The sequence below is a fragment of the Styela clava genome, chromosome 3 (assembly GCF_964204865.1).
Source record: "Styela clava chromosome 3, kaStyClav1.hap1.2, whole genome shotgun sequence".
In the NCBI taxonomy this organism is placed as follows: domain Eukaryota; kingdom Metazoa; phylum Chordata; class Ascidiacea; order Stolidobranchia; family Styelidae; genus Styela; species Styela clava.
The window spans coordinates 20,140,619-20,155,816 of record NC_135252.1 but is presented as its reverse complement, the minus strand read 5'-3'; the positions used below and the strand labels follow the sequence as shown (position 1 = coordinate 20,155,816).

At 34.9% G+C, this 15,198-nt stretch overlaps 1 protein-coding gene across 4 annotated transcripts; it reads right to left on the bottom strand.

Annotated features, from left to right (window-relative positions):
- Positions 1 to 3,576: 3,576 nt before the first annotated feature.
- Positions 3,577 to 7,772, bottom strand: LOC144421037 (uncharacterized). Of its 4 annotated transcripts, none has more exons than XM_078111127.1 (7): positions 7,562 to 7,772; positions 6,849 to 6,911; positions 6,458 to 6,553; positions 6,064 to 6,126; positions 5,153 to 5,306; positions 4,723 to 4,778; positions 3,577 to 4,576 (listed from the first exon to the last, which is right to left on the bottom strand). In XM_078111127.1, the coding sequence occupies exons 2-7, from the start codon at positions 6,879 to 6,881 to the stop codon at positions 4,148 to 4,150; spliced, it is 831 nt and encodes a 276-aa protein (XP_077967253.1). In that variant the 5' UTR covers positions 6,882 to 6,911; positions 7,562 to 7,772; the 3' UTR covers positions 3,577 to 4,147. The 4 variants fall into 4 exon arrangements, with proteins under 4 accessions (XP_077967253.1, XP_077967251.1, XP_077967254.1 ...); XM_078111125.1 differs by having other exon boundaries at positions 7,566 to 7,772; XM_078111128.1 differs by lacking the exon at positions 4,723 to 4,778 and having other exon boundaries at positions 5,211 to 5,306; positions 7,566 to 7,772.
- Positions 7,773 to 15,198: the final 7,426 nt, after the last annotated feature.

The following is a 15,198-nucleotide window of genomic DNA, read 5'->3' as shown; positions in this document are numbered from 1 at the left end:
GCCGAGTTGAAAAAATATTTTAAATCCCTGTGGAATTTCAAACTTGGTTTGAAATTTCATTTGAACCTGACTTATGCGTGAACTAAATAATTAATTTTTTGGTAGTATAAATGCCAACTAAACCATTTGCTTTTTGAGCTATACATAACTGATTCCTAGAACACTTGTAATTCTGAAGTTTATCACTTATTACTAAACACTGAGTACAAACGTTGTGGCAAATACCCAATTATACTAAACTGTTATATGTTTCAATTTTTGTTCTCTTATTCATATATCGATTATTGCACATGAACTATATTCGGATTAGTCTTAAACAAATTCTTCTCACTTTACCTATAATTGATGGAATGGCTGATGAGGACATCAAGGAGTTGTTCAAGAAGTCATGTATTCTCAAGAAGTCTGATTTATCGCTCGTTTTCTAGTCAAAAAATTCATTTTAATTTGTCATTATGGGTAGAAGGTTTGATTTTATTAAAATGAATATCTTCTTGCCAATATCTAGCAGAACATAGTTAACGCTGAGCGAACAAATCACCACTATTTATTTCTATTCTAAGGGATTCAACCTTCAAAATATCGCAAAACTTAACGCAAAAGCTGTTTACTATTTTCAAATCAATAACAAACAACTTAATCTATAAATGAAGTTTAAAATACGATTAGATTATAATTCATTAACTACTCAAAAATTGAAAATAAAAAAAATCAAATATTTTTGTCAACCTTTCACTGCATTAATTGGTTGAAACGGTTTTCCAAAACTCTTTATAAATCAACCCCATTCACAAAAGAACACCACAAATTAACTCTTGCTAAACAATTTGGTCTCACGCAATTCAATTCTGATTGCATGATGGATACGCAGTATTTCTTCCTCTATAACCGTTTCATAACCCGCAAGGCAAACCAATAAATTTTGAAGGGACTTTACCGGGGCAGTCATTTCGGCGGCGCATATGGGTATATCTTGATGGCCTGAATGTTAGCTTCGATCTTAAAGACTTGGTGTTATTCTACTTCAGTTACTGCAAAATGCACGTCACTTTGCTGTGTTCTGTCTGTTTGTCGCTGTATTGCCTCTGCTATTCATTACATTTTCTATTGTTGTGCCTCATGCTCAACCCCGTGCTTCACACAAATTTAAATTTCATTTGTACGACAAGCTACTGCTTCCAGTGGCAGCATATATGTTGAATTTATACCGTAACGAAATGTCTAATTACCTTACATTTAACAAATGAGTGAAACACTTTTGGTATTTTTATCTTTGTCACTGCTTTCACCAACAGCAAATGTATTACGAATATTTCATATATATAGCTAAGCCATGATAGAAATACATATGTAAGTCGATGCGCTTTGAAATATTTCTGGTGAGACGTATTCCTGTGGGATTAGTATGCGCAGAATTTCCCACCACGAGTTCGAGTGACGTCATTTATAAAGCCGTGTCTTGTTCTATCGGGTGATAAAAAGTTTTAAACTTTTGCATTATATGCTATTGAATTTGTGCAATATATACATACATACGTCACTTTACAGTTTACACATATAAATAAAAATTAAATCGGTGCATGGGTGGCAAATCGAGCTTGCTAAATCATCAACTCACTTTGAGGCAATGAATTTTGCTGTATCTGTAAATACATGTGCCAACATGTCCTCAACGCGACAATGAAATTATGAAAAGCAGAGAATACGCAGGATGGTAAGAAGTGACCTTGTTATATTATGATACGGAATCACCAAACATTATTTTCATCAATGTTGAATTCAGCATGAAAATTAATAAAGCATGTTGACCTATAAATAATTAAGTCAAAATTTTAAATGGAGTTCATTAGAAATTGGTATGCATACGATTCTTACAGTAAAAGCTTGCGATTCCGCAATTTTGAAAAACTCAATAATACGGAGATGAATTCCTCTTTACCAAACGTGATTTCAAAATCAATATATTTTAATATATTTGCGCGTGTGAAGCGCGTTTGTTAAATGTTAGTAAAATTTCACCCATCTTTTTTTGAAAAGGACAGCAATGCCTTACTATATAGACTTTTTTTAGAAATTATATGCGCAATAATATGAAGAGATGGAAAATGTTGAAAACAACTTGATCCATATGAATCATGCTTTCGTCAAGTTGAGATCGTTTCTCGCGCTCTGTTTTTTTAATCTATTCTTCCTTCTCGAAGCACCTCACTCTTGCCTTGGCACAATTGATTTAACACTGACTTAATTTATGCCTTTTATTTATGATTATGACACTAATTTATGCACAAGCAGTTTTCTTTCCCATCGTCTTCTAACCACTGTACATTCGACATACCTTTGCTTTATTTTACCTAAAGAAAATGACCGACAAAAATGGGATATGATTATAACTCGCAATGACTGTAAAAACGTAGCGACCCTCACCAAGAATACGGGCTACTTAGAATCTTTAGTACGTCTTTATTTTAAATATACTTGTATTATCGGCAATCAAATTTTGTCTGAAACACGATTTTTCTTGAACAAAACTGTTCGGCAATAAGAAATTTTGAGGAGTTCAAGAAGCCGTTTATTTTTGGTGATAATCTCTTGTTTTCCAGTGAAAAAAAAACTTTAAATTGTCTGTAGGTTTGGAGAGACGAATAAGTACAGTCTCTTGTCAATGCTTGTTGGAACATAGAAAAAGGTTGAAATTCTTTATTAACACTTTTGAATATTTCAAAACCTAACAGCAAACGCTGCTTCTTTTTTTCAAGTTTAAATCGATTTATTAATTTATTGGTGGTCTACACGTTATTAAGCGATTAATATGGGAATACAAGCTGTGCTGTTTAATCGCATCAGCACATACAGGCAACTCAATATACATATATAGCCGTTTATATGATGACCATACGAATTACGTTGGGCGTATACGCATATGACGTTGGATGTATATGTAATTGCATTAGCTGTATATGCATATGCCATTAGCTGTATATTCATATGGAATCATCTGTATGTGCTTATTTAGTTAGCTCTAAATGTATATGGGTTCGCGGTATATGCATACGACATTGGCTCTATATGAATATGGCATTGACGCTGTATGCATACGAGTCGGCTGTATATGCATATTTGGCCGTATTTGTATATCACTTTACCAGCCCCAAACAACCGAACAGCAGAACAATTCAACGCCATAACAGTTTAGCACTGTTGTAGGGTGTTAAATTACTTATTGTCGGTGTATAAACAATAAAATCTATCAAGTTTTTAAGTAGTTTGTGTATTAACGTTTTTATTTTATTATTTTTTTGATCACAATTTAATTTAGGTCTCCAAAGTGCCTGTCTAATAAATATTAATCACAATTTTTGCGTGCAACTGCCGGTGCTCCCGATATATGTGAACCAACAATATGGCGGACACCGGAACGTAGTACGTGTACCAGGTTAGGGTCAGGCCATAATCTCAGGTACAAATACTGCGGGAGTCACTTGGCTAGTCCGCGAACTTGTCATAGAACTAAAATAAGGAAAATTAGAATAAAATTATGGCCTAACCCTAACCTGGTACACTTACTACGTTCCGGTTTCCGCCATCTTGGTTCACATACTTCGGGAGTACCTAACTGCTTAGTGCAAAAATCATTCAGTTCTCCTACACGTATAAAATTTACACTAGATTAAGTGAACACTATGCATTTGCAGCGTAAAAATAAATGGTGCAAATTTCAAACCAACGTGAACATGACTAATAAAATCCGAAGTTGAATAATCACAATCAACAAAATTTCACCTGGAAAAGAGGAGGAGCACAAAAACGACACTTTATTGCCGGACTAATTTTATTGATTTTCGCTGAAGATAACAAAGTACGAGGATTTATAAGAAAACCTATTTATATAACAAGATGCAAATTACACGCTATAGCGTAAATTGTCAGAGTCTAATCATTGGTACAAATCCAAATATTTTACGTTATCGAGGAAAATTATTAATAAAAAAAAAATCATTCGATAAAAAAGAATTAGAATTCCCACTTTTTTGTAAGGAACTCGTGAAAATTATGACAACAACACTTTAGTGTCCGACATTTCCCAAAGTGAAGCATCTTCACTCACTGTACAATCTTCATCAGTTTATAGCTTCCGTTTATTTATAGCTCACCCGGCATTTATAGCTTCCGTACTCTCAACATCGTTATTTTGAAAGGAAACTCTAACTTGTAATTTTTTAGTCCCATGAGCTGTCTTGATTTGGTTACATTTGTACCTACGATACAATTTGTAAGCACCCAGACCCAAACCAAATAACACGAGCCCGCCAGCCATTGCAACTAATACTATACCACCAGATGATACGATAGCACCTCCGGTGGCCGCAATCATAAGAGGGGTGTGTATTGCACAAGATAAGCCGCCCATACCCGTCCCTGCTGTACCTCCGGCCAAAAAACCAACGCCGATTCGCTTCCATTTCTGAATTTTCTTCTCTCGATACCATTTCTCAAATTTTTCGTTTGCCATTCTGTCGTCACCAATCTGCTCGAACATTATATCACGCAAGCTGTCCAGATCAAGATAGAGTAAAGACTGGAATATTAAAAATAATATATTCTTTAAATATATATAAGTTAGAAGTAAAAAATTAAAAATTCAACAAAAAAAAATTATTTTTTTTATAATGCAATGACAAAACAAGAACTTCAAACCAATTTGGCTTTGTGGCAAATAATTACCATTTCAATCAGTTTCCCAACTCGCCTCCAACCTGTCGATAAATATTCTTGAAACTCTGTTAAAAAGGGCATATTAATTTTTCTTTAGTTAAGGCTTACATGAAATATGTTTGTATTATTCATTACAAAGATATATTTTTTGATGATAGGAGACATTTATACACACCCTATTAAATGATTCAAACAAGTTCATTCATAACTGATTCCTCAGAAAACTTGTTATTGAAAAGTAATCAGATTTCATTTGTTCTAAATATATTTTACTATCATATACAATAGTTCTATAAAAAAACTGATAAATGTCTTCACTGTCGGACCTTTCGATCGTTGGAATTACTGGTTACTTTTAGTATGAAGAGTTTTAAATTTTTAGAGAGTAAACATTACGTTCGTACTTTCTCATATCTAATTTGAGGACATCAAGTCTTACTATAATCAAGACTGCATATAATATATATATATATATATATTAAAATATTCATTCCCAGTTTGAAAGCTTCCAGCTCCGTTTTTACTCTTTTTACATTTTCTTCAGTATTCCTGACACGATTCTCCATTTCTCCATTTTTCTTTTTCTGATGATTCTAAAAATAAAATTGAAGTTTCGTAGATTTTATAGCTATGTTATGCCCACGTACAACACTAGAGTCAATGCACAAAGCTAAAATATTCGGCAAACAGACATTTTGCCTACAGAATCGTTAACATCAATCCAAGATCTAAAATTAGGCGAATAATTTACAAAGTAGTTTTGAGGGTTTTGTTTTGGAAGACAACAAATGGACTTTCTTTCTACAGTGTTTGTTTGTATTTACGCAAATGTTATCGTTGTCTAAATTTTTAAATGCATAAGAAACTCAGTTTTGAACTTTTGTGATGTTGAAGTGATCATTTTTGAAAGTATAATTAACAATATGCGATTTGCCATAGCATTGCCCGTGTGCGCCTCTGCAGTTCTACCAAAGCAACTAAAAAGTGAAATCACCAATTCTTCCTGCTGTCTTGCTCTCTTTTTCTCATGTTTTTTTACTCTGTTTTTATGTTTTGGTTTTGTTTCTCTTCCTTAAAGACTTCCAAATACGCAATAATTACGTAGTTTCACATTTTCAATTGTTTCACATTTTTAATTGCAGGCACCACATGTTAAAATATGTATACCACTCAGCAATGGTGTAACCCACCATGTCTAAACTGCCTCTTCATACTATAGTGAATTTCTCCCTAGCAGTGAATATTACACCGAGTGATGTTTAGGAGTAAAATGCGTATAAAAACTTTAATAGAAAATAATTTCAAACTTTATTTTATATCTTCCAGAGAAAATAATTAAATTATTATTACCAATTCCTCTTTGTGTATTGAAAGCTCTTGCGCCTGTCTATCATTCTGATTTCGAAGTTTTTCCTGTGAAAAATATGTTTACCATATAACATTTTTTATTTTTATTCCTTACCTGTCAATACAATACGTCCTGTTGTAAATTTACAACGCTGTTCAGCAAATATACGACTTCGAATTGTTCTCATGAATAAGTTTTGAAAATTTTGCTTATTATTATATATATATATATATATATATATATATATATATATATGCACTGCATTTAGTTTTTCTAGATTGTCAGAAATATTTTGCAAATTGTTATTTAAACAAAGAAAAATCATTTTACTTAAAAAAAGAAGATGGCAATTGGAGATGGTTTGATAATATAAAACCAATTTGAAATTTCATCTACCATTTTTCTGTCCTGCTCTTCAAATTTCCGCATAAGCTGTTTCATTAAATCATTTACCGGACAGACGTTTGTAGAAGACTGATTCTTTAACTCTTTCTGTAAAAACAATTCATTAAATTAAGCAAATCTGCCTACTAAAATTCACTTATGTGTTTCAATGTTGTGCGTGTAAAGGAAATAGTAAAATATCGTATTAAAAATTATAGGGTTTCTAAATAGTAATATCATTCCCTGGACAACTAGCTAAATACTTGGAATAACTGGCTAACAACGTTTACACGCTTTAGCAGAGTTCACATGCTGGGGTTGAATTTAAATCATTTCATGTAAATGCAATGTTATCTAGAATGACCAAATAGAATGTCAAGGCAATTCAATTAAAATGCACTACCTGGTCATCTTCATCTTTTGCTTGACCTGACATAACGTTATTCACCTATACGTCTTTACTAAACTGTAAATTCAATTGATGAAATAAATATCTTAATATGGATTATAATTGATGGATTATTTATTGTAATTTACTTGTCCCGTTCTGTAGTTAGGTTTGCTAAAATGTAACAATTTAGAGAATACAAGTGTTAACAATTTAGAGGGTATGAAAAGAATTACAGAAACAAGAATTCGAGTAAGAGACATGGTACGGAGAGCTTGTTGCGTATGGAACTTGAGGTGGTACACAAAAAATATTTGTGAGGTTTGTATGCAGACAATAATCGACGAATGAAGCTTGTGGTTAGATAATTCGGTCAATTTGAGCGAGATAAATCTCAACAAAGATAGTTTTTATTTTCGCCAATCTTTTTGTGGCTTTTGATGAACAGATTATCAAAAACTGCTTAGAAGATTAATTTTAATTTTTTAATGCTGCGAAAGTATAAAGCCAAACTGATATGATTTGATATTTATCTTGTCACTTTTTCATAAGGCGTCTTTACACGTGAGTTTATATTTAACTAGATTTTCCCATCTGGATCTCGGTAAGTAGCATTAGAGTTGCAACACTAGAGTTCTATAGTTAAGCTAGTAAACAGTCTAAGTATTTTTGAAATAATTTTGTCATTGGTTTCAAAACAGTCAACGGCTTCGGAAAGGTAGAAATACATACATATATTCCAACGCTAAAAAAATTCCTGGTTTCACCCGTACTCGTGAGATTAGCATTCACGAGATTTTCCACCACGATGTCGATTTAGGGCCTTTCTGAAGCTATGTAGTGTCATTCTAGGTTAATCTAAGATCTTCAGCCTTTGCGATAACAATTGAACGCTCGCACAAACAACATATACATTGTTAAGCGCTGCACGTTGAACATAAAAACACCACAACTACAACTTAACAAACGTAAACAATCCGATCACAACAAAAAAAAATAAAGGTGCAATGTGAAAGAAATTGGGTAATTAAGTATCTTGCGTATCTAGTATAATTACACTGTAAAGAACACTAACCCCACAATAGGTTGTGCGTGAGAACTAAAAATGAATGTTGAATATTAATAAAATTTAACCAACCTCTTTTGAGGTGATTGGGTACGTTCAACGATCGATATTCAATGTTTATTTTTTGTGCCTTGCTGTAGTATATTGCTGTTGTTTTAGGTCAGATGAACTTGTTAGTAAAAACAAAAAAAAATAAATAAATTTAATTAGGTCCTAACTTATTTGGTAATTATTTTAGTTGATCAATCTAGGGAAAATTCGCATTCAGTTTGATAACAAAGATCGTGAAAAATTTTTCAGTTTGGTTTCTCTAGTGAGAGAAATTGTTTGAGCAATAACAAATATTTTGTTTCCTTACATGAACGCGGTTTTCTACAAAAATATTATTAGTACGATATTATATATATTTATCGAAATTTATATGGTTAACCAATCCCAATAAACGCTGCACTTTTTATAAAGCTCATAAACGAAACTGTGATATCACATACAATACCCACAAGAAAATATCTAAACAACAAATATGCTTTAAATGCTTATTTGGTTTATTCTATATGTATATGAAATGGTTATATATGCATATGAGATTGGCTGTATATACATATGTCATTGACTGTTTATGCTGTGATGTTGACTACAAAATTTTAATTAGAAATCGAGTAGACACCCTGGTGTTCGGACATTTAGAAAAAAAGATCAAGTTAATAAATGTATATGGACCCCCGTATAGCAAAAGTAAAAAACAAACGTACTTTTTCACAAAGCTAACCAATGTCCTCAAAGCCGAGAAAGAAAGCTTATATCTAATTATAATGGCTGAGGATTTTAATGCAGTTACAGAAAAAAACGATGTCCTATGTACCCGGAATTTCAAATTGTCTAAAGGCGAGCAAATTTTTAAGCAGTATATTGAAGACTTTAATTTTATTGATCCGTAGTATGATAACTATCCAAACAAACCAGTCTTCACTATAAAACGTATGAAACAGACTCGTCGTATGGAGAGAATTTACATTTCGGAAAACTCAGAAACTCAGATCAAAGCGTTCCACTACCGTCCAAATCTTATATCAGATCATACTCTATTTCCCGCCATAGAAATAAACAACTATCAGAAGCTGATATGGGGAAAGGGCGTATGGCGGAATAATACCGCCCACTGTAAAAATCCGGTATTTCGCGACATTATCAAAAACCAATACGGTCTTCTTCTTGAAGAAATCAATCAATTTTACAACATACTGGATTGGTGGGATCATGTGAAAGAGAAGATCAAAAAGGAATGAATCGTTTACGGTATAATACGAAAAAACATCGCTGCGGCAGAACAAATAAAACTTGAAAACGAAATAAAAAACTACACGCGAAGAACATCAAGATTGACTCCAACCGATTTCGAAGGAATAAAACATCAGTTGAAAAACATAATGTCCCACAAACAAAAATTTTTAAAAACGGTCTCGAAAGTACACAATGCGGAAAATGACGAAAAACCCACAAAATATTTTTATGAGGCAATAATTACTCGGGAAAGGCAATGCTCAAATATAAAGTTACAATTAGACGACGCCACAACGACGGACGATCCACAAATCATAATAAACAAAACTTTCGAGTTCCATAAAAAACTATGGGGAACAGCAGCAACCACTTATCATGAGTCACAGAATAGATATCTAAATCTTATGTCGGAACCATCTCTAACGCAACCGGATATAGAGGAGCTAGGCGGTCTGGTCACAGAAAATGAAATTCTTCAAATTATTAGAAGTTTGGAAAATCACAAATCTCCGGGAATCGATGGCCTGGGAAAAGAATTTTATCTAACGTTCTGGAATGAAATAAAGAAACAGTTTACTCAAGTTATTAATAATTTTTTGGCATTCGGAAAAATTCCAGATAGTTGGAGGCACGCGCGAGTGATTCTTATACACAAGAAAGGAAACAAAGCAAACTTAAAAAACTGGAGGCCCATTTCAAATTTAAATGCTGACTACAAGATTCTAACCAACTAATATCAAACCGGCTACGCCAAAAATTCGACCATATAATTAATCCCGTCCATAAAGCTTCAATCCCAGGCAGACAAATTTCGGACATCCCTAGAAATTTAGATAGTATTATTATATATTCAAATAAAAATAAAATTCCCATAACCACCTTAACAGTTGATCAAATAAAAGCTTTTGATATGGTGAACCACGGTTTTATACTCAAACTCCTGGTTAAAATTGGCGTGGGGAAAAGGCTGTATAGGCTAATAAAAGACCTTTATACAGAAATCAAGAGCGTTATCGAACTCAATGGTGCTTTCACACCCGAAATACGAATTAGGAGAGGAATTCGACAAGGCTGTCCTTTGAGCATGCTCCTTTACACTCTTAATGTGGAGCCACTGACTAGAGCAATAATCAACAACAGTTACATTAAGGGAATCAAATTAGGAAAAAAGGAAGAAAAAATTCAACAATTTGACGACGACACTAGTTTCATTACAAGATCCGTATATTCGATAGCATTAATTTTTAAAGAGCTAATGATATTTCAACGTGCAACGGGCCAATCTCTAAATATGGAAAAGTCGCAGATTTTTTGTGTGAACAAAGAGGTGGAGAGATCCCTTGTGAATACTGTATACGAGAAATATCGACGAGAGACGGTGAAAATTCTAGGGGTCCATTTTGGAAAAGGAGTAAAAAATCAAATATGGGAGGAAAAAATCCGTAAAATGTCTGGAATCTTGAGCAGAGCCAGAACGCGTTATTTGACATGGCGAGGAAAACGAACAGTAATTCAAACACTCGTTTTACCCTTAGTACTTCTGGAAGCAAAATCGCTTATCATACCGATCCGTTATCGAAACAAAATTTAATCTGTCTATTTTAACTTCTTATGGCACCCCGAAAAATTGGAGTGTATCGCGCGAAAAACGCTTCTCCTACCCGTGGAGAAGGGCGGAATCGACATGGTCAATATCAAGCTCAAGTCGAATGCATACCTGTTCCAAAAGATTCAGATCCTTTATAACATGGCGGAACCAGTCGAGTTTTGGCACTTCGAGGCGTTATATTCACTCGGATCCAAAGTTAAACAATTCAAAGAATCCCTATACAGTAATTCGCCCCCCCCCCCCCCCCCCATGCGCTCCAAATAGACAATCACTGGCAACATCTATTAAATATCTGCCACGTTATGAAACTAAATCCAAGCGAGTGACAGGAGGCAACGTTCAGTTCGCTTTACAAAAAACTAAAACAACGGACGTATGAATGCAACCATTCGGAATGCACTAATTGGCTAAAAATAAATTTACTTAACAACTAGCAAAAACCACACTTTACGAATCAGGAACGCCAAGCCGCCTACAGAATAAAACGAGACGCATACCTATTTGGTCACAGAAAGTGGAGATATGGGCTGACACGAAAGAAGGAAAATTCCCGTCCCCTGAAACTAAACTGTAAGCTCTGTAAACAAACCCCGGATACAGCTAACCATATTTTTTTTAGCATTTTCTACATACCTCAATATTCACAACGTGCCTCGCGAATTCTTACGGGCAATAACAGGCAACAACTTAAACATTCAACGAAAAAACATTTTCGACAATACGTACGAGGGCCCGAACACGCCAGCCGTTCTTAAGATGTTCGCTTTATTAAAGATGGAAATATTTAAAACTAAACTCAGACTGGACAGGGAAGACAGGTATATAAATCAACTGGACATACAATACATACAGCAAATGGTTGCCAATAAATTTGCACAATTTATAGACAAACATAATTTCACCCAAAATTTTGAACAAGACTACGAGCTACAGCAAGGCTGGAGAGAACTAATTCTGCCAAACAACCAATTTTTCCACGGAGATCTATAACTCCTACTCTACCCATAAATGGTAGCATAGAAAAGATAATATCATCTAGTAATCCAACGGGAATGATGAATCGGAAGCTTTAGGGTGAAAGTTATGCTGTGTTTTCGGCCAACTTCCAAATTCTGCAAAAACAGCAAAAGTCAAACTTATCTATAAAAAAGGCGACGAAACTTTACTAAAAAATTGAAGACCGATTACTACTCTAAACACAGACTATAAAATTATATCAAGAATACTGGTTAAGCGGCTCGAGTTGATACTAAATAATGTCGTAGGCGAAACGCAAAAATGCTCACTCCCCGGAAGGAGCATCGAAGACGTCCACTATAATACGGACGCAATCGTAAGGCACTGTAGAACGAACAATATCCTTGGAACAATAATTCAAATAGATAATTTGAAAGCTTTTGACATGGTCAATCATGGTTTTCTGTTCAAAATATTGAGTCAAATTGGAATCGGAGATAGGGTTTTCAACGTTATAAAAAGCATGTATACAGAAATCAAAAGTAGGGTAGACGTAAATGGTAGGCTAACTAAAGAAATAAAAATCCGACGAGGAATCAGACAAGGTTGCCCTCTCAGTATGATCTTATACGCCCTAAATACTGAACCCTTTGCCAGGTCGATAACACTCAATAGTAATATACACGGGATAAAATTAGGAACTTTCGAACACAAACTGGACCAATACGCGGACGACGTGACCTTTGCAGTCCGCGACTACTCATCAATTAGCCAAATTTTCAAAGAACTAAGTCAATTCGAAATAGCAACTGGACAAAGAACAAACACGGAAAAGACAGAAATACTTTGCCTCACAAGAAGTTCTCATCAATTGATTAACAGCTCTCCATATCGGCATTTATAAGAAACAACACCAGAATCCTCGGCATACTCTTCGGAGAGATAGGAATGGACAAAATGTGGACTGAAATCGAAAACAGACTATTTCGGACCCTAAATTACATTAAACAGAGACAGTTAACCTGGTATGGGAAACAGATAGTTATTAACTCGGTAATAATGTCCGTTATTATATTCCAAGCGAGAGTGAAAGATATTCCTACGAAAACAATTAATAAGATCCAAAATGCTATAGCTTCTTGTGGTATCCGGAAAAAATCGAGGCCTTAAGTAGACGAACTTTACAAAAAGCATGGGACAAGGGAGGGATCAATATGATTGACCTAACCGCAAAGATTAAAGCTTGTAAAGTAGAAAAAATGAAATCCATAGTTAACGGTAGCACCCCAAACCAATTTTGGAAAGTAGAAGCTTTATACTCGCTAGGATCTAAAATCAAATTTGTAAATAAAAACCTGTATAATAATTCCATGCCCCATAGTAGTATCATCCCTAAACATTGGACCCACATACTAAACATATTCAACGAAATTAATTTCTCTCAGAACGAGTGGGAAACCGCACGACACAAAGACCTGTACTCCAAACTGAAAAAGAACCACCAAGAGCAGCAGCAAGATCCTAATTGGGAGGAAATACATCTCCGCGCGAGGAAATTCCAATCCAGTTTTACCAACAATGAAAGAGTAATTTCCTACCGCATATACCAAGAAGGATACACATTTGGAGATAAGATGAAACACATGGGAATAAGGTTCAAACCATCCGGCAGACTCAAAATACTAAACTGCAAATTTTGCAAGATACCATCGGACAGTGCCAGACATCTATTCCTCCATTGTCGCAAAATTGCAGCCGATATTACCGAAACGACAGACGCACTTAACGAAATATGTGAAACCAAATTTACAATATCAGGAAAAGAAATTATGGACAACAGCTACGACGGGCCACAACAACTCCTGGTCACTAAAGGCCTCACAATTATGAAGAACGTAATAATTAAAAGAAAGATTAAGCTCGATATGGAAGACAGATATTCAAATCTTAACGATGACAATATCTTGGGAATAACTTTAAAAAATCTAAATGAATTCCTGACTATGTTAGAAAAGAATTTCAAAAACCTCCAAGTATTCGGACTAGTGGCCAACTGGAAACAGATATTAAATGGATATGCAATTAATCAATAAGAACATGCCATTTAGTAACAAAGAATGAATGAAAAACATGACGCCCTACCCTTAGCCCCCATAAAAGGGAGCATAAACGAGCCGATACCATCTTTATACCCACACGGAAATGATGAATCGGAAGCTTCACGGTGGATGTCATGCTGTGTGCGTGTCTACACGTACACACAGTTATGTACGGAAGCCGGGGAGCCGGAAGTTGTACTGTGCCTTGCAGGACATGGACGGAAGCCCCGGGCGGAAGTTATGCTGTGACATACAGCATATACCGAATCCCGGGGTGGAAGTCTGTGCCTTGCAATGGCACGGCTAATACCGAAACCTCCATAGTCGTATGACTGCTGCTTACGCAGTGGCATGCTTATGAAGCGTTATACCGATAAGAAAAAAAATTATGCTGTGTTACAAATTGCATATACAGAAGCCCACGGGGGAAGTTATGCTACGTCTGAGCTGTGTCATGCGTGGCGTTCACGGAAGCCCTGGGTGGAAGTTATGTGGTGTCTTACATTTCATATACGGAAGCCCTACATATATGAATGTCTACTCGGCTACATGTTTAAGAAGCATAAAACCGATGCGAATCGGATATGACATGTTAATGTATCACTGATCCGAGACAGATTCTACTCTGATCCGTAATAAAAAAAAAAAATAAAAAAAATAAAAGACTGTTTATGCTTATGAAATTGACTGTATATAGTATATATACTATATACAAATGCCATTGGCTGTATATGCAATATTGGTTAGTTCTATATGTACACGAGTTAGCTGTATACGCATATGGCATTGGTTGCATTTGCATATTTGGTTATGCATATATGAATTTGCTGTATATGCCTATGGCATTGGCTGCATTTGCATATTAGGTTGGCTCTACATCAGTGCTTATTACGGCCGCTGTTTACGATGCTACGAGTTTTACAGTCTTATTCAATTCTTTCTTCGCAGACTCGCAGTCGTATGTTCCGCCGTGTATACCCGTCGTTTAACTCACTCCTGCACTCACTGAAACCTGGAAACCCCAAGCAACTGTCCAACACAATGTTCTGATGTTCACTTCGAATCGTGTTCAAAAATGACAGAATGAAATAGATGTTATGAAGCGATCCAATATAGTGTCGCAATGAACCGATGAAGTGTGTAGACTGTAATTAAAATAAGAGTTAAACTTATAACCAAAAAATACCCGAGACATTGGCAAGATATATACATTATACCGGTACTTGATTACACGATAAAAAAGGCAGAATAGCTTACATGAATAAAGAGCAGACAATAATTTTCCCAGACAGTGTTTTACTCATTCTAAAATACTAACATGCATTTGCAATGAAAATTATATATTATTCAAGT